Source organism: Diaphorina citri, unplaced genomic scaffold (assembly GCF_000475195.1).
Source record: "Diaphorina citri unplaced genomic scaffold, Diaci psyllid genome assembly version 1.1 scaffold274, whole genome shotgun sequence".
Classification (NCBI taxonomy): Eukaryota; Metazoa; Arthropoda; class Insecta; order Hemiptera; family Psyllidae; genus Diaphorina; species Diaphorina citri.
In genome coordinates, this window is record NW_007377710.1 from 109,892 (window position 1) to 136,707 (window position 26,816).

At 38.8% G+C, this 26,816-nt stretch overlaps 2 protein-coding genes across 2 annotated transcripts in view; both read right to left on the reverse strand.

The window, feature by feature from the left end:
- LOC103506926 (vacuolar protein sorting-associated protein 13) overlaps positions 1–20,775 on the reverse strand; it is a 31,905-nt gene extending 11,130 nt beyond the window's left edge. Inside the window, exons 1-14 of the mRNA XM_026821900.1 lie at positions 20,733–20,775; positions 16,227–16,455; positions 15,659–15,732; positions 11,272–11,356; positions 10,843–10,951; positions 10,440–10,583; positions 9,991–10,182; positions 9,343–9,610; positions 8,610–8,803; positions 8,103–8,280; positions 6,954–7,052; positions 4,908–4,958; positions 4,818–4,861; positions 2,271–2,300 (exon numbers count right to left, since the gene is read on the reverse strand). Coding sequence (XP_026677701.1) covers positions 2,271–2,300; positions 4,818–4,861; positions 4,908–4,958; positions 6,954–7,052; positions 8,103–8,280; positions 8,610–8,803; positions 9,343–9,610; positions 9,991–10,182; positions 10,440–10,583; positions 10,843–10,951; positions 11,272–11,356; positions 15,659–15,732; positions 16,227–16,455; positions 20,733–20,746 — 1,711 coding nt within the window. The 5' untranslated portion in view covers positions 20,747–20,775. The remainder of the gene's footprint in view (positions 1–2,270; positions 2,301–4,817; positions 4,862–4,907; positions 4,959–6,953; positions 7,053–8,102; positions 8,281–8,609; positions 8,804–9,342; positions 9,611–9,990; positions 10,183–10,439; positions 10,584–10,842; positions 10,952–11,271; positions 11,357–15,658; positions 15,733–16,226; positions 16,456–20,732) is intronic.
- On the reverse strand, positions 12,329–15,097 carry LOC103506927 (angiotensin-converting enzyme 2-like). Its single transcript, XM_017443092.2, has 3 exons — positions 14,979–15,097; positions 13,925–14,100; positions 12,329–13,074 (listed from the first exon to the last, which is right to left on the reverse strand). The coding sequence occupies exons 2-3, from the start codon at positions 14,094–14,096 to the stop codon at positions 13,010–13,012; spliced, it is 237 nt and encodes a 78-aa protein (XP_017298581.1). The 5' UTR covers positions 14,097–14,100; positions 14,979–15,097; the 3' UTR covers positions 12,329–13,009.
- Positions 20,776–26,816: the final 6,041 nt, after the last annotated feature.

Here is a 26,816-nt window from a genome sequence, read left to right on the forward strand (position 1 = left end):
TAGGTAGGACTTCAGTTGTTTTAATTATTATTAGTAAGTTTTTTTACAAGTATTCGTTGATGTGCTTGCGTCTATTGTTTGTTTGTTTATTATTATTGGTAAAACACCTAGTCACCGTCTTCGTACCAAAAATCGGCATTTTTTTATTCAAGCGCCAAAAATAAGGAAACGTGCCATTTTTGAGAACCCCTGATAATTTTAAACGATTTTTCAGACGATTTGTGTTTAACTTCTCATCCGGATTGGGAGATTCAGCTCGTCAAGAGCGGACTGTTTCAGAATGAGGTTCTTGAGGACCACATCCCCTGAAAGAAGAGGACGAATAAAAGGGGAGATTAAAATGGATTCTAACGAAAAAGACGAAGTATTTAAGGGCCCAAGAGCTAGGAGTCAATCGTCCCAATAGGTGCTGGATACCATTAGTGTAAAGCTAGGTAGGACTTCAGTTGTTTTAATTATTATTAGTACCTAAGTAAGTAGGTATTAATTTTACAGAGGACATTTGGTGTGCAGCACCTATTGGGACGATTTTGGTAAATGTTCAACACTCCAGGACTCATTGGGACGATTACTAGCTCTTGGGCCTTTTCGGCCACAAGCACTTGACTACTTTCATGAACCTTACCCAGTCTGAGTGGAGCAGGTAAAAGCCAGCAGCTCGCGATGGGCCAAATGGTTACTAAAAAATAAATAAATGCCCAGAAGTAGTCAGGTCCGAACGGTCACCTGTCCAGATATAATATGCCACGCCCAATTTTGGGTTCAACTTGTAATCATAACCATAACAATCTCGGCATAATAAGATGTGTTTTTAAACTACGTAACATACATTCTCTATGATAAGTACCTAGATCCCTACTACTTGTTGTTCTTTTTTCCAATAGACTTATACTAGTAATTCTGTGAACTGTAGACCTCAGTCAGACACTCCAAATTTGAAGGATCGACGTGCTTTCATCAAAATTGGACCAGGCATTCGCGAGTTATAGTGGATCAAACATTCAAACCAAATGCAAAACTCTCGAGTTACTTAAAACGTAGACCTCACTATCGTTCGGTTAACTAATTGCTGTGTTTTTATCAATGAACGCCTGACCTTCTGATCGGACTGCAGCTCCGTGATTGGTGACCCAGTTGATATGTTCATAGCATGAGCTAATAGCTAGACATAGCTTTAGCACTGCATAAGACTCTATTAATAGCACCTAAGAAGTCTACATAGATAAGTACGAAGGTAAACGTCTTCCACTAGACTAGACTAGAACGGTACTAGCCCACCGAGTGGTTCAGAGCATGACTCGCAACCGGGAGGTGCTCGGTTCGAATCCCGGCTGGGCGGAATTGTACACCTGATAGTGTGTGTATGTGTGTGCACATGCTCATGAGGTAGGTATCAAGTAGTGAATGGTCTATGCCCAGGTCATACTGGATACCTGTATTCTTGTACACAGAGTTGCCTCTACTCTCTCTACACAAAGTGAAGTCCATGATCATAACACAAGAAATAAGAACAAACTACTTCTTAGTTCAAACAAAATCATGGATAGATCTTTCCTTGGGGAGGGTATTCAACTTTATAACAGTCTGACAGACCAAGAAAAATTACTTACTTAGTCCCTCAGACTTCAAAAACTCTCTCAAGGGGTGACTCCTAGAACTTGTACCCTACTCCTTTGAAGAATTTACATCCCTAGAGTGGTACTTGTTCAGAAGTCACGTCAGTGGAAAATTGCTACAAAAAGGAGCTTTCACAATTTGAGCAGTGACCAGTCTTATTTTAGGGTTAGGTTAAACACAAAAAGGAGTTTCTTTTCATTTTCGTGGCTTCTGACTTACCAGTAACTCCAGTAAACATAACCGGATGATTGACTAGCAGTAGCTTCTCCATGATGGAACCAAACCGAATGGTATCTATTGTAGGTACCATCATGTCGAAAAACGGCATGGTAGGGTCGTAGGTAAATATGGGGGTGATAGTGGTCCATGGGGTAAGCTGTTTGGTATCCTTGCTCACGAAGTAAGACCGCAGGTCCGGATCTTTACCAAGGCTGAAAATAAAAATCAAAAATTCCTGACCATTCAAAAGTTACGAGGGCTTGGCCACCTTATCTAGCATATACTGTAGTATTGTGTTGTAAGGTGTCACACTGGATCATAAGGTGCTGTGCTTAGAATTGAGAATAACATCAACATAAAAATCAGTCAGATGCTTATAATTACTTTTGATGTACAAACAAATCCTTGACCCACAAACTCTCGGTTAAACTTACCTCCCCATATACCAATCTTCAGCTGGTTTGCTGAAAATAAGTATTGGAAAACAACTATTTTTTAGAATGGAATAGCGTTTCTCCACATAAGAATAGAATAGTTTCCCTGTATTACAATAGAAGAGAATATCTCCAGGTTTCTAATGTTAGAAATGACCTAAATGGGAATTAAGGAAATATAAATCGGCCACCAAGGATTCGAAAACCATTTTACAATCACTTAATTAATAATCCAGTTATTTCAGTCCCTCAAGAAGCCAGGCATTTTGAGGCAGGTGTGTAAGAAGTAACTTTGGTGTCTGTTTTGTGGATCAAAATTTTGCAAACGAGATCATGGACAAGTAAAACACATAGTCCGGGTGAAATAAAGGGTTTTACTCGATTTTAAAGGTGTAAAAATCAATTAAAATGATGAATTTTACGATTTTTCCTACATTTTTATTACTAAATCGCAAAAACTGGACATCTCTCGTCTTCACAAAAATTCAAACTGATAAAAATTTTGTTTACCTTCGTAGTCAGGTGACTCACGGAGGTGGCTGCTCAGTGGATTTTTATTTCGTATCAAAAAGTGTGCCAGAGTTTTGCGCGTTAAAAATACAGGGTGTAAAACATAAATAAATGTATGTGTAAAAGCGTGTCAAATGTGCGCGTTAAAATAATACAGGGTGTACTTGATTACATGCTAAAAATAAACATTTTCTACGTCCTCCCCACTTGTTCCACTTTTGCTACTTTCTCACCTCTCAGTTTTTTCTGCTTTTTTTATTTGAATATTCCTTTCGATAAATCACTGTTCGGATTCTCTTTCTGATCAAGCTTTTCCGGACGGAAATTTTCTTACCAATCCGTTCGGATGGACATGGCTGTATAGAGAAGTATCTTGAAGTGATGCGAAAGCGATTCTGACCAGATACAGTATTTTTTTATTATTAGGTATTACTATTATTATTTTTAACAAGATACCTACCTACCTATCACAGGATAGACTTAACCCAGGTAGATACTCGTATGTATACTCATATTACCTGTAGCCTGTATCGCATCCAAAATATTTACTTTGTGTCAGTGAATTTTCAATATAATTCAATGCAAAGGCATGCCTCCTGCTAGGTAAAAGGAAGCTAAGGAAATGAAGTATGTACACAGGTACCTATGTCTGAATTCGTACTTAGGTACTTTCTTTCACACCGTGCGCCAGCCATTAACATTGATGTATAGCAATGTTATTGGTGCTATTCACATTACAATTTGATAACTAAATATTCTAAATAACAGCATGACCTCACTCTCTAGTAGTTAGGTAGTTACCTATAGGTGCAGAACTTGTAGCTCAGTAATACGACCCGTGTATTGTTTGATAGTGGTTCAACGTCATTGTAATAATGAAAATAATAATAATAGTGCTTATTTATACTGCTCGCATAGGACTGAAAAGTCCCTTTACTCCAGCAGTAGGCTACTACTATTATTGTGGTCAAATTCTCAATTTATAGTGAGGATAAAATTCCATACCTCGGCTGGGATTGAACCCACGCCCTCCTGTTTACCAGGCGAGCGCCTTGACCACTACACCACCGAGGCAGAACTGCTTAGGTCTTTAGCTCTTTAGTGACCGGGGTTTTAATCTCCTACTTATCGGCAACAAGTTACCCACCTCCTTACATTAACCTCACTCAACCTGAGTGGGGCTGGGAAAGATAGCAACACACTTATTTATTTATTTTTAATTTTACACTTATTTATTTATTTTTAACTTATTTATTTTTAATTTTAATTTTAGATTTTCTATTTCTATTTTGTGCTTGTAACATGTAAACAATTTGTTTTGAGTTGAAATACTTACATGAAACTTAAAAAAAAAAAAAACTTAAACTTTGAAACACGATTGCCATGATGGTCACCCACATGGATATCAACCACACGAAACGTTACTTACTTTGTGTGATTTTTTCGAACTGGTGCATTCAATGTGCCAGCGCCGTGCCGCTCCGCTAGGTATTACCTACCTACTCTTCATTTGGTGACCACTTTGAGAACCGCTTTAGGGCCCACAGTTGATAAGGCATCTCATTGTAATTGGCAATGGGGAGTGAGGAAAAAAATCTTTCAATTACCCATTAAAAACGTTATTTTGGCTCTTGGCCAATCAATGCTACTTGTACTTGGTTGACTACCGCCCACGCACAATATGGTGTTTGGAGTGTCTCAAATTCTGAGGCTATTTGTGCATTTTTTTTAACAACTGAACCGAGTTCTACGTTTTAACTTGACGATTTTGAATTGATTACCTAGGTAGGTACCTATGTCTGTGCTGTCATAACTCCCTACCCAACTCTCAAATGGTTATTCTGATTTTGATTAAAAAAAATAAAAAAAAAAATAATACTTAGGTAATACCTTATCAAATTTTATCCTAATTTTGAAGTTCATTGGTCCTTTGAGGGTCCTGTAGGGGCTCAGGTCCCCATGAAATACTTTGCATTCCCAAGGGGGAAAATACTTAATCCAAAAAGAAATTTCCTTAGTCCAGAAAGTTAAAATTACCATAAGTACCCAAGTACTGTGTATCAAATTCCTGTGATTCAAACCTGAACACAAGGACAAAATGATTATCAGTAGGTATGCCACAGAGGCTTGGTAACTGCTTTGTGAAATTGGAACTGACTGATGTATGACACGAAGTATCTAACAGTAAGTATAAAAGAAGAAAATTTTAACATTTACTTTTTTAGGGGTTGATAGAGGGAAATTGATGAAAGAATGAGGACAGGTAGTAGTCACTGCTTATTCACACTTGATTTATTTTTTATTTTATTTTTTCTCACTATGGCCACAGAGGCTTGGTAACTCAAGTAGGTATTAGGTATGTACTTGTACGTAGGTATATTCATTCTATGGGAAACAAACTTCTATAGATACCGATGACACACCCTCAGTGCAACTTGACTCAGAGATGAGATCATAACTTGAAGCTATAAGCAATCAGCTGTGTAGAGTAGGTACTCACCTTGGTAGATAGTGAAGCAAACTGCCAAAACAACTTAATTCCATAAACAAAAAGCCCAATCTGAGGCTTAGAAGTAGAGGCAACTGCCCCAAAGGATGGGTTAAGCTTATACAAATTTATGAAACTGCCAAAACTAATAATGCACTTTCAAGTGTCCAGATCAAAAAATCTAGTAAGGTTGCAGTGACATACTACTTACAGCTTAATAGGGAGCCCTACTTGCCTATACAAATACATGCTTACTTAGAGGCCTAATCTTCTTCTTCTTCTTCCTACCCTTTTCCTATTTAAGTAAATAGGGTCAGTTTTTCTTGTCAGTCTCTTCCAAGCAGCCCTACATACTTAATATTATTTATCTATTTAATTCTTAGGTAGTAGCTCTTTCTACTTTAATAATTACTTATCTATTTCCATCTCCTTTGTTCTCTCCATTTACCTGTTTTTCTTTCTCTCATTTACATGAAAAGGTGTCTGGGTTCCCCCTAAAGCTAGTTGTGGTATTTCCCACCAGTCTTCAATAGATATTGTGTGCATGTGAACTTTAGCAATAACAGTTTTTTCCTCAGGTACTTACAAACAACTAGGTACCTGCTTAGGTACTCAAGTAAAAGTACCTAAGAATAGGTAATGACTAATTACTCCTTTCAGTATATTACTCATACATGTGAAGTACCTATGGTAGTTAGCTATATGTTATGTAGGTCCTATACAAATACATGGGCCCTACTTATACAAATACAAACATGCTTCTTCTTCTTCTTCCTAGCCTTTTCCTATTTAAGTAAATAAGGTCAGTTTTTCTTGTCAGTCTCTTCCAAGCAGCCCTACATACTTAATATTATTTATCTATTTAATTCTTAGGTAAGTAGTAGCTCTTTCTACTTTAATAATTACTTACTTATCTATTTCCATCTTTGTTCTCTCCATGTACCTGTCTTTCTTTCTCTCATTTACAGGAAAAGGTGTCTGGGTTCCCCCAAAAGCTAGTTGTGGTATTTCCCACCAGTCTTCAATAGATATTGTATGCATGTGAACTTTAGCAATAACAGTTTTTTCCTCAGGTACAAACAACTAGGTGCCTGCTTAGGTACTCAAGTAAAAGTACTTAAGAATAGGTAATGACTAATTACTCCTTTCAGTATATTACTCATACATGTGAAGTACCTATGGTAGTTAGCTATATGTTATGTAGGTATCAATAAACAACCTTCAATTTGATACCACTAGTGTAATAAAACACAACTATTTTGCACAATATGATGTTATTGAAAACATGTAGGTAAATAACAAATTTTATTTTTAAACCTAAGGCTAGCCACTCACTATGGTGTACAGGTACACCTGATAGTGTGTGTATGTGTGTGCACATGCTCATGAGGTAGGTATCAAGCTATCAAGTAGTGAATGGTCTATGCCCAGGTCATACTGGATACCTGTATTCTTGTACACAGAGTTGCCTCTACCCTCTCTAGGCAAAGTGAAGTCCATGATCATAACACAAGAAATAAGAACAAACTACTTCTTAGTTCAAACAAAATCATGGATAGATCTTTCCTTAGGGATGTCTTTCTATTTCACTTCTTTCTCTTTCTCACTTTCTCAGTCCTATCCCAGCAGGATAAACAAGGTATACCTATTCTATTCTTATTAAATCATCTACAGCATCTACTTACCTTAGGTATTCTACATTGTTTGGGATGTGATACTTGGAGCCAGGGTCGAAATCGTCCTCAGATCTTGGCATCGGGGGTTGTACTCCTTGATACTCTTCTCTGAAATCAGCAAAGAAAATAATATTTAATTGAGTAGATAATGTAGATATGTACCTACATAAAAAGATTCAATTTTCATGCCAGAATGAGACTGGAAAGTCCTTTTACTCCCGCAGTCTAAACAAGGTTTCACCAGTATTTCATAGGTAGCGTTTAGACTACCTTGTTTATTTTGCTGGGCTTAAAGCCTTGTTCAAGTTTATAAAACTTGAACATAATGATCATGATCACTTTACTTACCCTTGAGTGTGTAGGTACCTAATTAAAGTGTTTTATTTAAAGAACTTTAAAGTCCTGAGAAAAGAACTCTTTTTGAGCTTTTTCAAAGATTTCACCTAAAATAACGGCCGAACCGTACATTTCTCGAGGTCCGGCCCGAGGACACTTTTGATTGTCACAAACTATCGAAGCTCTCTGCAAAATTTGAGCGACCTGTGGCTAAAGGTAAAGTCCTGAGAACCGCTCATTCCTTTTGAGCTTTTTCCCAGTATAGTCCTAAAGAGCAAAACTTTGGTTCGGAATAACAGCCGAACCGTACCTTCGGGAAACAGGGCCCAAGGACATTGTTGATCTACATACTTTATCCAATCTTTGTCTTTAGTTTGAGCTACTTTGGCCAAAATTTAAAGCCCTGAGAAAAGAGATCTTTTTGAGCTTTTTCAAAGATTTCACCCAAAATAACATCCGAACAGGGTATATCATTTGACTTCCTTGGTACTCTTCTCTGAAATTAGTAATGAAATAATATTTAATTGAGTGGATAATGGAGACAGATATGAGCTTTTTCCCAGTATAGTCCTAAAGAGCAAAACTTTGGTCTGGAATAACAGCCGAACCGTACCTTCTGAAAACAGGGCTCAGGACCATTATTGATCTACAAAATTTATCCCATCTTTTTGTCAAGTTTGAGCTACTTTGGTCGAAATTTAAAGCCCTGAGAAAAGAGATCTTTTTGAGCTTTTTCAAAGATTTCACCCAAAATAACATCCGAACAGGGTATATCATTTGACGCTCCTCGCTAAAAAGAACAAAAAAGTGACTTTCTTTTACCTCAACTTCCACCAGGCTGTCTCGTATTGATCTTCGGGAATGGATCCATTGAACACACTCCACCGCCAGAGGTCAGTCAGGTAGCCGAATGGCGGGAACGTAAGTCTCTCCAGACCGAATTTGAACAGCTCGTTGATGGTGGACTCTGGATCGTCCTTGAAATCTTCCTTCAGGAGACCTGGAGTGGGAAATTTTGTTAGAAGTAAGTAATTTAACGATAAAAAAGTAAGTCTAATTAACGAAAAAGGAAAAGTAAGTTCGTGAAAATGTTAGTCTAATTAACGAACGAGGTTGAAAAAAAGAGGTTTGATAGAGGGAACTGTAACTGCCAAGGTCTTATCGTCCCGAAATCAAAGAGAGAAGAAAGACAGGATAGTAGAAAGCCAGCCGTTCCGAGAGCGAATATTATCCGTTCAGGATAAAATCCACCGCGTTAGGGAATCCCATCCGCGGCCTAGCGCTTACAAGGCAGACGCGCTACCAGCCAAGCGAACTAGTCTGGCTTACCGATTCGTTTCAAATGTTTGTGCGTTTTGACGGATAGCACAATCGTGTCTCCTACAGCCTCATGGAAGCCTGGATTAGGACTGGTCTGATAGAATGGTAACTGTTGACTGTACATCATGTCGTACTCAATGTGACCCATCTCGTGATGAATGGTGGTCAAATCGTCTTCGCCAACCAAAGCGCATAGCTTGATTCTAAAAGAAAAAGAGAAAAGAACGTGGTTTTATTAGGTTAACTTCCATTTTTCCTTGAAAAAAAAAAAAAACATACCACCTACCTCGGTGACAGTGGTTAAGGTGCTCGCCTGGTAAACGTGAGGGCGCGAGTTCAATCCCAGTCGAGGAAAAAAAATGAAGAGAATAAACCACCCCTAAATTGGTCAACAGAATCCAGAAAAAAAACCCCCTAGATCCAAGCCACGGGAATTTCATTCTTGGGTCCCAGGTTCGATTCCCAGAAAATTCATGTTTTTTTTTTTAGCGAAGCTCACGGCAAACAGTCCTCATTCTTTGAGAATTTGACCTCAATAATCGTAGGTAGTAGCCCATTGTTGGGATAAAGGAACTCTTCAGTCCTATTCGAGCAGTTTAAAATAGACAAATACTTAGTAGTTTTTATTTACCTGTAAGCAAAGGAGACACTTAGTAATGCTGTGATACCTACAAAAGTCGTGAAACAGCTCTCTGCTTTACCACAAAGAATCATAATTTAATTTTTTGATTTGATTATTTACCTGTAAGTTTTTCCGTCGTGGAAATCCCAAGCTGAACCATGACACACGATATCCCTGTCTTTGGGTCGCACGAACACGGAGTTTTCCCAGAAGTCTGTCGTCATCTTACTCATGTTCAGCGAGAGAAAGAAGTCCTCAGCCTTCTTGAACATTTTGAGCACCGTGTAGTTTTGTCTTTGTAGTTCCTTGGTGATGTCGGGTTCTTGTATGTCAGGATAGGGCTGGGTTATGTCGTAGATATTGGACCAGGATTGTGCCCACATGTTACCTGGGGAAATAGGTCAGGTTCGTTATTTTCACTTATATCTCATTAGGATTCATTAGACAGTTTCTGAGCTCATCCATCCTGGGAAAAAGGTAGACAATCAAATAGGCAGAATCGTATTCTTGGGTTACTGAGGTCAAAAGTGGAAGGTACCCGTACTTAGGGAGACAATTATCCTTTAGTTTTTGGACTTCACTCACGGTTTCACTTAATCCGGAAGTCAAATCTCCCTGTCTTTCAAGTTGGAGTAAGTAATTTGTGACTTGAATAGATTTTAGGTCTAATTTTAGAAAATAAATTGATAAAGGGAAAATAATCCTACTTTGACCTTCAGAATTGGACTGGGTAAATTTCACCCCAAATTCAGCTTTTAGGCGACTTACCCAATAGATGAGCCGGGATGGGCTCTTTTTCAAACACAACCTCGGGTCCATATTTGGCCAGTAGCTTACGTCGGACATAGGCGTGCAATTCAACGTACAAGGGTTTGATATCCGTCCAAAGTTTTTCGATGGTTTCCTTGAAGTGGGGCTGATTGTAGAGGGCAATCCAAGAATCACCTGCGTCCTTGTAATCTAAGGGGGGGATGAAATAAAAATTAAAACAATGCTAGTAATAATAATACTTAATACAGTTCGAAAAGTCTTTTTATCCCAGCGAGAGGCAGTCTACTGTAGGCTTCTAATATTATTGTGGTCAAATTCTCCCAACTTTGTCTTTCGACAGATCCTTGCGTGTGTATGCGATATTTGCGCAAAATTTCAATCAGACCTGAAATTAGTTTTATTTTTCGCTCTAATGAATATCTGAGAACAAGGTGCGATCTACTTACGACTGAGTCGTACACCCTCGTTCAGGATCTGAACGTATTTGGCATACTTTTTCCTCATCAGTTTGCCGGTCTTATTTCTGAACTCCTGCCAATAGTATGCCAGTTCCTTCGGGTCCCTGCTGGTGGCCATGATGTTGATGACAGCTGAAGAAAGGAATGACAAATCAGCCTAGTTACCTTGGTTGGTAGAACGTCTGCCTTGTAAGCGCTTGGCCGCGGGTTCTATTCCCGCCAGGGGCGGATTTTATCCTGAATGGATAGTATTCGTTTTCGGAACGGCTGGCTTTCTCCAATCCTGTCTTCGTTTTTTCTTCGGGGACGATAAGACCTTAGCAGTTGCAGTTCCCTCAATCAAACCTCTTTTTTTTTAAGTATATCTAAGTATGCAATGTGGATTACTTACTGGGGTCAAAGTCGAGGTTGCATTTGGTATCGTTAGAGGCCGAAGCGTTATAGGGGCATAGTTTGGCCGTGGCAAACAGTTTTTGCATATCGGACAGCACTGATGAGTACTGGAATTATTAAAATAAAACAAATAATTTTTAAGATATGGAAATTCCACAGCAGAGCTGGAATTCGAACCCACAAATTTTACTTTTCATAGTTTTTCTGAACACATTACTTTTTTGTGATATGCCCATAAAAAGACCACTTTGAGGCTTAGTTGTAGGGACAAACACCCCTAAAAGTTGGGTTAAGCTTATACGAAAGAGTGATAGGTTCGATAAAAGGGATTTTTTTCTCATTTCTTTCTGAGAGGGGGGAAAACCTCCACAAATTTTAAACCTCCAATTTTTAACCCATTTAAGTATGCCCAGAACTTTTTTCTCACCTCAGTATACTTTTCGGTAGGAAGAGCAGCTAGTCCCAGGTTGTTGAACATTCGGCACTGTACATATGGGACAATCTCATCGAATGTGTTACAAGAGATATTCTTCAACTTTTTCTGCTTTTTTTAATAATACAGGGTGTACTTGATTACATGCTAAAAATAAACCTTTTCTACGTCCTCCCCACTTGTTCCACTTTTGCTACTTTCTCACCTCTCAGTTTTTTCTGCTTTTTTTTTAATATTACTTCCGATAAATCACTGTTCGGATTCTCGCCCCCCCCCCTCACTTAAATTTTGGATACGGGCCTGGGAAGGCAGGTACGTAGGTCATATAATTATATATTTTTTTAAGGTGGTTTCATATAAGGAAGTGTATCGAACCCGTAACTGCTAGGGCAGCTAGGGTCTTATCGCTCCAAAGAGAGAATAAAGAGAGAAGGAAGACTAATTCCTAGAGCGAATATTATCCGTTCAAGATAAAATCCGCAAAGGAATCCAACCCGCGGCCTAGCGCTTACAAGGCAGACGCTCTACCAACCAAGCTAACTCGGCTGGCGTGGAGTAATAAATTTTAACGCGCACTTGAGAAATAGTGTCACACGCCTAGGTCATACCAGACTAGAATCCAGTGGTTATTCACCTCCGTGAAGTTTTATCAAAAGGGTGACAACCTGACAAAGCAAAAAACGTAATAAAATATTTTTTATTGAAAAAAATCCATTAACTTCTGGATTTATTTTTATCTTTTCTGTGTTAATTAATTATTTAATTCTAATTATGTACCTACCTGCGAGGAATTTAAATAGAACAAATGAGTATAAAAATATAATATTAAATTTATTTGGATTTTTTTTTACAGTTGGTTGATTTGTTCTTTTTCTTATCAGGGGTGCCGCGAAAATTTAAAATTGAAATTATTTGAATTCGTGTTTTACTGGCTTTTTTTTATCCACAAGTCCTTTGTCCTCTTTTTCTTTTGAGTTTTGACCTTTTTGACTGTTTGGTTTGACTGTTGACTGTGGATAACTCCTAGCAATCAGCATTCTCAGAAGGTTTTGTTCTGTGTTTTACCTTCACAGTCAATATAGGTACCATACAGGAAAGTCTGCATATAGGTACCGATTTAGTTTTTACCTCATGGACAAAAAAGGTGAGTTGAGTTATCTTTATCTCTCATCTAAATCTAAAAGTAACATTCATAGTTATGGTATGTCTAGCGTTAGAGGTGTTTCTTGATATCAATGGTGTTTTAGATTGTTGTTGTAGCAGTGTAGTCGCACCAAAGTGGGTTGATGTTCTCTAGAAAGGATTGGCCTGTCCCAATCTTAAGCATCATGAGGAGTCCTTAATGAGGACCTGTGCTTTTTCTTTGAAATATGGGGTCAAGAGGATTGGAAGACATCACATGCTTTCAGGCATGTCTATATTTACCTTGCCTTTTTGATCAATTTGATTTGAAGAAACCATTTAATGATCAAAATTTGTAATGAAACAATAAGTTGATTGATGAACCCTTTGTAACTTCCAGGTAGCCAGGCTGGTTAGGGTTTGGCTGCTCTGATCCCTATTTATAGTCCCACAGCAAGACACTTTTCTTCTCTCTGTTTAAGGCCTCCCAGCCCCCCAGTAAGAGCTCCAAATGAACTGAAGTAGGTACCTAAGGGGGAACAGAGCACTATACTATGCGGATATTGCAAGGGTCATCTTGTTCTTTTACTTCAGATCATGTAAGTTGACTTTAGAAGACCTCATTTGATGGAGTTTGTTTTACCTTGAGGATCTCTTCATCTGACTTGTAAACACCTGAAAAGAAGAAAATGAATTTAAGAAAGATTAGATTGTAGGTACCTATCTGTATAGCTATCTAGGTACTTTCTAGACCTGGGTGGAAAAATAGACTCATAGCTCATAGGTATTAAGTTTGGTAGAGGTGACACAAGTAGATTTAAAGTCTTTTTGACTAAAAAAAAAAAAAAAAAAAAAAAAAAAAAAAAAAAAAAAAAAAAAAAAAAAAAAAAAAAATAATGCTGTGATACCTACAAAAGTTTTGAAACAGCTCTCTACTTTACCACAAAGAATTATAATTTAATTTTTTGATTTGATTATTTACCTGTAAGTTTTTCCGTCGTGGAAGTCCCAAGCTGAGCCATGACACACGATATCCCTGTCTTTCGGGCGCACGAACACGGAGTTTTCCCAGAAGTCTGTCGTCATCTTGCTCATGTTAAGCGATAGAAAGAAGTCTTCAGCCTTCTTGAACATTTTGAGCACCGTGTAGCCTTGTCTTTGTAGTTCCTTGGTGATGTCAGGTTCTTGTTTGTCAGGATAGGGCTGGGTTATGTCGTAGATATTGGACCAGGATTGTGCCCACATGTTACCTGCGGAAATAGGTCAGGTTCGTTATTTTCACTCATATCTCATTAGGATTCATTAGACAGTTTCTGAGCTCAACCATCCTGGGAAAAAGGTAGACAATCAAATAGGCAGAATCGTATTCTTGGGTTACTGAGGTCAAAAGTGGAAGGTACCCGTACTTAGGTAGACAATTATCCTTTAGTTTTTGGACTTCACTCACGGCTTCACTTAATCCGGAAGTCAAATCTCCCTGTCTTTCAAGTTGGAGTAAGTGAGTAAGTAATTTGAAAAGACTCACCGTTCCTTCCTTTCTCCCAACCAACAAAGGTCCCAGTTTTCCTGTTCTCTTCTTTGAGCCACTTGTACAGAGGGTCAAAATATTGCAACATGGGTCCTGCATCCAGGTTCTTCTGGCCTGTGAGAACCTCCAGAGCCTCAGGCCAGGGCTTCGATGCCCCCAGTGATAACATTTTTCTGTAGAGGAAAAAAAGCAAAATAGGTATGTTCTTCCTTTTACTTAGCAGTTTGAATTTTAACTTTTACTGAAAACTTAAACTAGGGACATTCTTTAAAACTTTAAAGGCAGGTCTATAAATACTTGTCTACCTACTTTTTTTATACTTGGAATCACACTTTGCTAAATAATATGCAAATTCCAAAAATAAGGACTGATAAGCTGAAATCAAAAAGAAGACTAGCTCCTTGCCAGGTCTGGCAATCTTCTATTCCAAATTACCAAAAATGTGACAAACTTACTTACATAAGTACTTATCCTACTTCTTTAACTTAAGTACTTCTTACTACTTAGGTCAGCCACTCACTATCAAAGGTCTGGCAATCTTCTATTCCAAATTACCGAAAATGTGACAAACTTACTTACATAAGTACTTATCCTACTTCTTTAACTTAAGTACTTCTTACTACTTAGGTCAGCCACTCACTATCAGGTAGACCTGGCAGGTATACCTGATCAGATCCACCTGTCAGGTCGACCTTGTATCTGATGAGCACACACACTATCAGGTAGACCTGACTGGAATGGCTGAAAAGGTCCTTCTGTCAGGTCTACGTGATACCTGATGAGCACACTATCAGGTAGGCCTGACAGGCAGACCTGATCAGGTCTACCCGATAGTGAGTGGCTGGCCTAACATGCACTATTTTTTTTCTACTCTGATGAGCACACACACTATCAGGTAGACCTGACTGGAATGGCTGAAAGGTCCTTATGTCAGGTCTACGTGATACCTGATGAGCACACACACTATCAGGTAGGCCTGACAGGCAGACCTGATCAGGTCTACCCGATAGTGAGTGGCTGGCCTAACATGCACTATTTTTTTTCTACTCACTTGAACAAGTTGCCTGCCTTCTTACTTCCGTAGATGTCACATTGGTGCAGGGGTGTTTTCAGGGGATTCTTGGGGTCAAACTGGCCTGCTTCCGTACACAGAGCTTTGTGAACTGGAATTCGAACCCCCAAATTTTACTTTTTAGAGTTTTTTGGACAACTTTTTTTAAAGTGTGAAATGCCCACAAAAAGCTCACTTTGAAAATTATGCATAAGAGCAAACATCAATCAAAGTTGGTTTAAGCACGAAAGTGTGATATGTTCGGTAAAAGAGATTTTTCACTCATTTCTTTTTGAGAGGGGAAAATTTACCTCCACAAAATCAAACCTTCCTAATTTTCAAACTCACCTCGGTATACTTTTCGGTAGGAAGGGCAGCTAGTCCCAGGTTGTTGAACATTCGGCACTGTACATATGGGACAATCTCATCGAATGTGTTACAAGAGATATTCTTCAACTTTTCGTGGATAGATTTCCGTAGAGCGATGATCTCCATGGACACAAGGTGCTGAAAACATAGACCAAATACATAAATTATACATATGTTAACATAGTTGCAAGGCCCGACAGGATGATCATAACACCTAAAGAAGTCAAAGAAATCAGTCCTAAAAGAACCCTGGCCTTCGTAAGAAGTCTAGGGCTCTTCGGCACTGTACATATGGGACAATCTCATCGAATGTGTTACAAGAGATATTCTTCAACTTTTCGTGGATAGATTTCCGTAGAGCGATGATCTCCATGGACACAAGGTGCTGAAAACATAGACCAAATACATAAATTATACATATGTTAACATAGCTGCAAGGCCCGACAGCAGTGGACACAGGAAAGAAAGGCTCAAGAGGAAGAAGAATGATAAGAAGTAAACTTCGTGGTCTCTCGTTGCTATGTCTTTAGCAAGGGAAATTCAGGCTGGTATACCGGTATACTCCCTGTTTAAAGTCCCCCAGCCAGACTAAGCTGATCTACTCCTTATTTAACGTCCGCCAGCCAGACTTATATTTGATCTGGATGATACTGCAAGGCCCAACAGCAGTGGACACAGGAAAGAAAGGCTCAAGAGGAAGAAGAATGATAAGAAGTAAAGAACTTCGTGGTCCCTCGTTGCTATGTCTTTAGCAAGGGAAATTGAGGCTGGTATACTCCCTGTTTAAAGTCCCCCAGCCAGACTAAGCTGATCTACTCCCTATTTAACGTCCCCAGCCAGACTTATATTTGATCTGGATGATGTTCACTCAATGTTTACCTGGGCCTCGGCATTTTTCTTGCTCAGATCGCTGTCATAGTTCCACATAGCAAACGTCTGTTCCAAGCTGAGTTCGTCTGATTTTTTGAACAAAGCCAGTAGTTCTGCTTTAAGCTTGTCGTTGGCGATAGGTTTGTCATCGCTGGCTTTAGCAGTGGCTATGGTGAAAAGATCGGCAGCAGAAGTTTGAATGAGAACAGTGCAGAGAATAACGCCGAGGGCATAAAAGCTGGAAAGTGAAACAAATAGAAATGGGATACTAAAATAATTAAATAAACGAAAAAAGTGAGAAAATTTAATTTGAATAAACAAAGTACCAAGTTGCTTCTTTGTGTCACTATAATTCCTGAACGGTTATTCCGATCTTAATGAAATATGACAAACATGTGAAAGGGCATTTAACACTTGAAGGAAACAATTTGTTAATTAGTTTTTGGCCCAAACGGGCCTTTGGGATTACCCAAGGATTGGAATTTCATCCTTATTTCCAGTCACCTATCAAGTACCTTCTGTACCTCTCTGTATCCTGTACCTGTATCTGTACCTACCTGTATCAAGTACCTCTGAAAGTTTAAGAGTCCATTTCTCATTTACCTATTTCTGTTCCCTCCCATCCATTCTTCCTAATATTTAATCGTAGATATTTTTCCATCATGTTTCTCCTACCTGTTCAAGATCATGATGAGGCCTCTGTTGTCATACTTTGCATCCCACTCGAAAAATCGCACTTCGTTTTCTTTACCCAATTAAATTATCGATTTATTTTTTGTTGTTTTAGATAGGTGCAACTTGAAAACTGAACAAAGCCCTACTGTGGTAGGATTTGAAATGTCCTCTAAAGCAGGTGATATTTATTGACAGATTCCTTGGTTCAACCACTGACGGGGACTTTGGCAGACTGACTTGTCGAGTGAATCAAGTCGTCATTAGGGAACAGGGATCATTAGCAGTATCTCCTATCTTATCACGTCCCTTATATGGGTTAGGATACCCTTGGCAGGGCTATATTTAGGGGGACTCGATAACACCCCTTGGACTGTCTGTCTTGAAAGTTCATCGCTATGAACTTATGAACCAGAAATAACCAATAAGACGGGCTAGGAATACCCTTGGCAGGGACATATTTAGGAGGACTCGATAACACCCCTTGGACTGTCTGTCTTGAAAGTTCATCGCTATGAACTTATGAACCAGAAATAACCAATAAGACGGGCTAGGAAGGTGTGCTCTGGTCTTATTGGGTTTGTATTCTTGGGCTCCTCTCCTTTGCTAAAATCCTGGATAAGGACCTGTGTTGGGTTCACGATTTTTGGTACCCCCTGTCCCTGCTAATTCCTAAATTCCTATAATACGTCTCGATCGAAACATCAAGTCAGTCTTCCTCCTTTGCTAAAATCCTGGATAAGGACCTGCTTTGTGAAAACAACTCATTCCATCACTAATACTACCTTTAGCAATACCTCTTCTACTGTTTGTTAAACCGGTTTGAAGTCCTTTATCTTCCTGAAGAGGGATATGACTATTACACCTTCGTCACCTTCTCTCTATCTCTGATTTTGATAACATTAACGACCTAATCGATTCCCAAAGAGTAACGACCTTAGTCTCAGAGAAAGGGACAAGGTGATTAGAATGAAATATTAAATCTCGGGAGAAATGTGAATATCGGGGTGATAATCCTCTTTCTAGTGGCGTAGAACAAGGGTACCACAAGGGTGGTACCCTTGTTCCACCACTTGGTGCGTGGTGTGAATTTCAGGGGCAGCGAATTTTCATGTTGTATTTTCCTAAAAGGAAGCTACCAAGCGACATATGTATGTTGCAAATGGGATGATTGATCATGAAACCATTTTTTTCACGTTTCCCAATATTTCCCTACAATGTCATTGCTAGCTACCTACATATTCAACACCTTCCCAAAAACAGTGCCTTTTTTTTCACTTTCCTACAAAAGACGTATTTTTTCCTTTTTTCAACAACAAGAGTCGTTTCCCAATATTTCCCTACAATGTCATTGCTAGCTACATATTCAACACCTTCCCAAAAACAGTGCCTTTTTTTTCACTTTCCTACAAAAGACGTATTTTTTCCTTTTTTCAACAACAAGAGTGGCATTTTCGTAACATTCCTAAAAGGTATATTTTTTCTCACTCTCCTAAAAAAGGTAACTTTTTTTTTTACAACTTTTCCTTTTACCGTGGTAACTTTTCCATTCTCGCTTTTGTACTAATAGATTTTTTTGGGCAATTTTAGAGGCTGAAAGCAACTAGTTTCCAACAGCAATATCAGTTTTCCACCCCGCGCGGGGGCATGCGTCAATTTGCATTTTGACTTTTTATTACTCTTCTCTTTGTAAAGTGAAATTAGAGGAGAAAAATATGCTCTCTTCCTAAATTTTGAAGTTCATTGGTCCTTTGAGGGTCCTGTAGGGGCGCAGGTCCCGATGAAGTACTTTGCATTCCCAGGGGGAAAATACTTAATCCAAAAAGAAATTTCCTTAGTCCAGGAAGCTGAAATTTCCATAAGTACCTAAGTACTGTGTATCAAATTCCTGTGATTCAAACCTGAACACAAGGACAAAATGATTATCAGTAGGTATGCCACAGAGGCTTGGTAACTTAGACAATTATCCTTTAGTTTTTGGACTTCACTCACGGCTTCACTTAATCCGGAAGTCAAATCTCCCTGTCTTTCAAGTTGGAGTAAGTGAGTAAGTAATTTGTGACTTGAATACATTTTAGGTCTAATTTTAGAAAATAAATAGATAAAGGGAAAATAATCCTACTTTGACCTTCAGAATTGGACTGGGTAAATTTCACCCCAATTCAGCTTTTAGGCGACTTACCCAATAGATGAGCCGGGATGGGCTCTTTTTCAAACACAACCTCCGGTCCATATTTGGCCAGTAGCTTACGTCGAACATAGGCGTGCAATTCAAGGTACAAGGGTTTGATATCCGTCCAAAGTTTTTCGATGGTTTCCTTGAAGTGGGGCTGATTGTAGAGGGCAATCCAAGAATCACCTGCGTCCTTGTAATCTAAAGGGGAGATGAAATAAAAATTAAAACAATACTAGTAATAATAATATTTAATACAGTTCGAAAAGTCTTTTTATCCCAGCGAGAGGCAGTCTACTGTAGGCTTCTAATATTATTATGGTCAAATTCTCCCAACTTTGTCTTTCGACAGATCGTTGCGTGTGTATGCGATATTTGCGCAAAATTTCAATCAGACCTGAAATTAGTTTTATTTTTCGCTCTAATGAATATCTGAGAACAAGGCTCACTTGAACAAGTTGCCTGCCTTCTTGCTTCCGTAGATGTCACATTGGTGCAGGGGTGTTTTCAGGGGATTCTTGGGGTCAAACTGGCCTGCTTCCGTACACAGAGCTTTGTGAAATTGGAACTGACTGATGTATGACACGAAGTATCTAACAGTAAGTATAAAAGAAGAAAATTTTAACAATTACTTTTTTAGGGGTTGATAGAGGGAAATCGATGAAAGAATGAGGACAGGTAGTAGTCACTGCTTATTCACACTTGATTTATTTTTTCTCACTATGTGTGTGAATGCTTGTTACAAAATATGTCTTTCTATTTCACTTCTTTCTTTCTCTTTCTCACTTTCTCAGTTCTATCCCAGCAAGATAAACAAGGTATACCTATTCTATTCTTATTAAATCATCTACAGCATCTACTTACCTTAGGTATTCTACATTGTTTGGGATGTGATAGTGTCTTTCTATTTCACTTCTTTCTCTTTCTCACTTTCTCAGTTCTATCCCAGCAGGATAAACAAGGCATACCTATTCTATTCTTATTAAATCATCTACAGTATCTACTTACCTTAGGTATTCTACATTGTTTGGGATGTGATACTTGGAGCCAGGGTCGAAATCGTCCTCAGATCTTGGCATCGGGGGTTGTCCGTGAAAATGTTAGTCTAATTAACGAACGAGGTTAAAAAAAAGAGGTTTGATAGAGGGAACTGTGACTGCCAAGGTCTTATCGTCCCGAAATCAAAGAGAGAAGAAAGACAGGATAGTAGAAAGCCAGCCGTTCCGAGAGCGAATATTATCCGTTCAGGATAAAATCCACCGCGTTAGGGAATCCCATCCGCGGCCTAGCGCTTACAAGGCAGACGCGCTACCAGCCAAGCGAACTAGTCTGGCTTACCGATTCGTTTCAAATGTTTGTGCGTTTTGACGGATAGAACAATCGTGTCTCCTACAGCCTCATGGAAGCCTGGATTAGGGCTGGTCTGATAGAATGGTAACTGTTGACTGTACATCATGTCGTACTCAATGTGACCCATCTCGTGATGAATGGTGGTCAAATCGTCTTTGGAATTTCATCCTTATTTCCAGTTAAGTACCCCGGCTATCAAGTACCTTCCTCTGAAAGTTTCAGAGTCCATTTCTCATTTACCTATTTCTATTCCCTCCCATTATTTCATCCATTCTTCCTAATTTTTAATCGTAGATATTTTTCCATCATGTTTCTCCTACCTGTTCAAGATCATGATGAGGCCTCTGTTATCATACTTTGCATCCCACTCGAAAAATCACACTTCGTTTTCTTTACCCAATTAAATTATCGATTTATTCTTTGTTGTTTTAGATAGGTGCAACTTGAAAACTGAACAAAGCCCTACTGTGGTAGGATTTGAAATGTCCTCTAAAGCAGGTGATATTTTTATTGACAGATTCCTTGGTTCAACCACTGATGGGGACTTTGGCAGACTGACTTGTCGAGTGAATCAAGTCGTCATTAGGGAACAGGGATCATTAGCAGTATCTCCTATCTTATCACGTCCCTTACATGGGTTAGATTGGTTAGAATACCCTTGGCAGGGACATATTTAGGAGGACTCGATAACACCCCTTGGACTGTCTGTCTTGAAAGTTCATCGCTATGAACTTATGAACCAGAAATAACCAATAAGACGGGCTAGGAAGGTGTGCTCTGGTCTTCTTGGGTTTGTATTCTTGGGCTCGCCTCCTTTGCTAAAATCCTGGATAAGGACCTGCTTTGTGAAAACAACTCATTCCATCACACTACCTTTAGCAATACCTCTTCTACTTTTTGTTAAACCGGTTTGAAGTCCTTTATCTTCCCGAAGAGGGATATGACTAATATTACACCATCATCACCTTCTATCTCTGATTTTGATAACATTAATGACTAATCGATTCCCAAAGAGTAACGACCTTAGTCTCAGAGAAAGGGACAAGGTGCCTGCTTTGTGAAAACAACTCATTCCATCACTAATACTACCTTTAGCAATACCTCTTCTACTTTTTGTTAAACCGGTTTGAAGTCCTTTATCTTCCTGAAGAGGGATATGACTATTACACCTTCGTCACCTTCTATCTCTGATTTTGATAACATTAATGACTAATCGATTCCCAAAGAGTAACGACCTTAGTCTCAGAGAAAGGGACAAGGTGATTAGAATGAAATATTAAAATATCTCGGGAGAAATGTGAATATCGGGGTGATAATCCTCTTTCTAGTGGCGTAGAACAAGGGTACCACAAGGGTGGTACCCTTGTTCCACCACTTGGTGCGTGGTGTGAATTTCAGGGGCAGCGAATTTTCATGTTGTATTTTCCTAAAAGGAAGCTACCAAGCTACATATGTATGTTGCAAATGGGATGATTGATCATGAAACCATTTTTTTCACTTTTAGTAAGTTCGAAAGTAAGCTCAGTCCCTTGTGCTTCACCGATCACCAATTTTTTGTTACGACTGACTTCTGAACTAAAAGGCCAGCAACTCACTATCAGGTAGACCTGACAGGTACACCTGATCAGGTCCGCCCGTCAGGTCTACCTGATGAGCACACGTTGTCAGGTAGAACTGACTCTTATCAGATATTAGAGATTGAACGCATTTCACTATCCTTATCCTTTAGGAAGGAAAATGTGCTGAAATTTTCGAACTTTAGTTTTTAATGCCAAAACACGTTTTTAGGCCCCTGGTTCATTCAGCATTTAATACCTTGACTGCCACACCATTTTTGATTGTTTATTTCATACGCCAATGGTAATTTTCGGTCTCATTCGCCCTGTGTCATGGGTATTTTTGTGAAAATAGTGAAAAAATCCAACTTTACGTTATGATGGGTATTGCTGAGAAAATCTTACTTACCTTACCTTACCAATAGGCGCTACAGCCCGGGGTGGGCCTTGGCCTCCTCCACAACATTCCTCCAGATTCCACGATCCTTGACCGCCGCATCAGCAACTCACTATCAGGTAGACCTGACAGGTACACCCGTCAGGTCTACCTTATGAGCACACGTTGTCAGGTAGAACTGACTCTATCAGGTATTAGAGATTGAACGCATTTCACTATCCTTATCCTTTAGGAAGGAAAATGTGCTGAAATTTTCGAACTTTAGTTTTTAATGCCAAAACACGTTTTGAGGCCCCTGGTTCATTCAGCATTTAATACCTTGACTGCCACACCATTTCTGCTTGTTTATTTCCTACGCCATGGGTAATTTTCGGTCTCATTCGCCCTGTGTCATGGGCATTTTTGTGAAAATAGTGAAAAAATCCAACTTTACGTTATGATTACTAATAGATTTTTTCTGGCAATTTTCGAGGCTGAAAGCAACTAGTTTCCACAGCAATATCAGTTTTCCACCCCGCGCGGGGGGCATGCGTCAATTTGCATTTTGACTTTTTATTACTCTTCTCTTTGTAAAGTGAAATTAGAGGAGAAAAATATGCTCTCTTCCTATTTGCTCTCTGTTAGTGTGTACTTCTCAGTATCTCTTTGACTTGGCTTTTGAGTTGACGTGGTGTGACGATCGAGTGAAATTTGAGTCGACTCGAATTTTCGAAGTATTTTTTTCAAACTTTTGTTAAAGTGATGTTTTTTCAATCGTAATAATTTGGACAGTTTTCGACTGCATTGCCGATTCACCAATTGGTATCTAAATATCTAAACATAATTATTATTTCGTACATCGTACAATTCGTACACATTAATTATGTTACTTTGTAGGGAATCTCAGGTTACCTTTGTTAGTCAGTCCGGTTCTTTATACTTTGTGACTTGACACGAGCTGCTGGGTTCGAATCTCAACCAAGCAGATATTTTCCGTTGCTCAACATTTTTGTCATCAGTAAAACCCTATCAAAAATCCTCGTTACCTCTCTATACCTAGAGTATAGACTGTATAGCATAGCTGTATGTGTATAGATACCTAGGTACATACACATGACATGAGGGGCAACGAGCAGATATTTTCCGTTGCTCAACATTTTTGCCACCAGTCGATGGTCATTGTCATATTGTCAAGAGGAAAAATCCGACAGTGATCAAAGTTTTTGTTTCTTCCTCTGGGTAATACTCCCATAGCTAAAGCCCTAGCAATTATACAGTGACGTAATGACGTTAAAACCCTATCAAAAATCCTCTTTACCTCTCTATACCTAGAGTATAGACTGTATAGCATAGCTGTATGTGTATAGATACCTAGGTACATACACATGACATGAGGGGCAACCCTTTCAAACAGCTAAAGTCTAAAAGTTGAAAAATAAATAAAAAATCTCCGACTTTTTCGACACCATCCTTTTCTATAGAAAAAAAAAAAACTGCGAAAAGCTTTACGGTAAACTTTGTGAGCTTTACACAGATATGCCGTGTGTTAATAAACTTTTGTAAATACTCGCAACGTTTTAGGCGGTAAGCAGTAGATTTTAATAAACCTGGCAAAAGCAAAGGCTCAGCGGGGCTTTTTTACTTATCCTATAGAAAGAATTTTTTTAGCACATGTTTATTTTCCTTTTTTTTTTCTTGTATTTTATATTTTTTCATTACATTGCATCTTGTTTGTCTCCTCTATTTACTATTATGTACCAAGCCTAAGGACAGGATAGGAGAAAGCCAGCCGTTCCAAGAACGAACAAGCTAACCAGGCTGGCTTAGCTTATTTTTAACACAGGAATTTCACGTCAGTTTTTCTCCATGTTGACAGAATGACAGGTAAAAAAACCCATAAGCATAAAATGTCAGAATTCGGGATCTTCAGACTGTGGGAATCCTTGGATATACCGAAAGGGTGAAAGGACTTTTCAGTCCCATCCCAGTTGGAAGGAAGAACAAGTTTAAACTGTTGAAATAATGGGACTACCTGTCCTACCTTGAAATAAGCCTAAATAAGCACTATAAGTGTACTTACCTATCTTAGTTTCGATTTCGATCATATTCTCAACTTGTCTGATTTTGATGAAAATTTTCAAAAATATTAAGGGACCCCTTTTCCAATTAATGTGAAGTATTCTGTAGTTGTCTATTTGATATTCTACTGATTCCACCATTGGGTCAACGAAAAGGTCATTTCTATGTATATCAATGACCCCCACCCACCCTGCAAAGAAATAAAAGCAATTGGAATACGAAAATAGCCAATATTGGAGGGTAGGTCGTTATTCCATTAAAATGCCATTAGAGGGCAGATTAAACACTTAGTGGAGAAGAAGGACCGGCTACCAGAAGTTAAACACAATTGAACCTTTTCAAATACAAACAGAAACCTTTTCCAGACTCTTCAGTCACTTACTTACTTTTAGTAAGTTCGAAAGTAAGCTCAGTCCCTTGTGCTTCACCGATCACCAATTTTTTGTTACGACTGACTCTCTGAACTAAAAGGCCAGCAACTCACTATCAGGTAGACCTAGGTACACCTCATCAGGTCCGCCCGTCAGGTCTACCTGATGAGCACACGTTGTCAGGTAGAACTGACTCTATCAGGTATTAGAGATTGAACGCATTTCACTATCCTTATCCTTCAGGAAGGAAAATGTGCTGAAATTTTCGAACTTTAGTTTTTAATGCCAAAACACGTTTTGAGGCCCCTGGTTCATTCAGCATTTAATAGCTTGACTGCCACACCATTTTTGATTGTTTATTTCATACGCCATGGGTAATTTTCGGTCTCATTCGCCCTGTGTCATGGGCATTTTTGTGAAAATAGTGAAAAAATCCAACTTTACGTTATGATGGGTATTGCTGAGAAAATCATTTAGATAAAATTCTCAATAGTACCAAAGAGGCTGCGAGGGATTTTAGGGCGAATTGCGTGTTCAGTGAACCGTTCAAGCATTAAAGAAAGAAAATTAAACCTTGCCCCTTTACCACTGCATCCCTGGGGTAAACCAAACCCCCGCCATCCCCATCCCAGGGGGTCATTTATTACAAGAAAGTCGTTGGGGGTCGGGGTTCGGCGTAACTGAAGAGGGGTGGGGGTCAGAACTGTCTAAATGTTTTAACCCCTTTTTTAAATTTACTTTTTTTATGAAGAGTTTATCCTCTGGAACTACCTTCGTAATGTTTGATAGCCTCTTAGGGATAGAAAAATTTGGTTACAATTTCATAACCTATCGGGGAATAGACAATTAGACACAGCCTTTCGGGGGATAGAAAATTTTGGTTGCAATTTCATAGCCTATCGGAGAATAGAAAATTTTGGTTGCAATTTCATAGCCTATCGGAGAATAGAAAATTTTGGTTACAATTTCATAGCCTATCGGGGAATAGAAAATTTTGGTTACAATTTCATAGCCTATCGGGGGATAGAAACTTTGGTCAGAATTTCCGACCTGGATGGGATTCAAACCTGACATTCTAATATTAGAAATTACTTTCTAATACTAGAACTCTTTTCATTAATGACTTACTTTCATTTTGGTTGCAGTTTCATAGCCTATCTGGGAATAGAAACTTTGGTCAGAATTTCCGACCTGGATGGGATTCAAACCTGACATTCTAATATTAGAAATTACTTTCTAATACTAGAACTCTCTAATACCACCTACTCCCTAATACTAGGAATCTCTAATACGAGGGCTTTAAAGGGCAAAACAAAACAGTTCTACAAAGGCAGAGTTACAGTAACAGAACGTCAAAATCTTACAATGTTCCCGTTCTTGTGTGCTAATACTAGAGCTTTAAAAGGGCAAAACAAAACAGTTCTACAAAGGCAGAGTTACAGTAACAGAACGTCAAAATCTTACAATGTTCCCGTTCTTGTGTGGTTAACCACAAAAGCTCTGTTATTCTTGGCTCTAACTCCTACTTCTCATTCCTTTGCTTCTCTTTGCTACTTTTACTATTTACTCCCTTTGCCTCTGCTACTTATTCTCTTTGCCTAATGATTCCTCATTTTCCTTTCTCCTCCTTTACATTCATCTTTCATCATGTACACGTGCCTATACGCCCTTAGTTATTTCTTCTCCTAATTCCTTCTTCGTCTCCTCTGTTTTCTTCTTTGCCTCTTCTGTTTTCTTCTTTACTTCCTTCTACTTATTTCCCATTATCGTTTACCCACTCTTTACGTCTTCTTGTCCTTTATTTTTGTTTCTTCCCCTTTACTTTTAACTTACATCATGTATGTATGTTTTGCCTATACCGCCCAAAGTACTTTCTTGGTCTTGTTCTCCGTTTTCTCTGTATTGTTCTTCTTCTTCCTCTTTTTCCTTCTCCTTGTTTTTCTCATTCTGTTTTTTTCTTTATCCCCTTCTATTTATTCTCCTTCTTCTCCCCTCTTTTTCCTTCTTCTTGTTCTTCTTTCT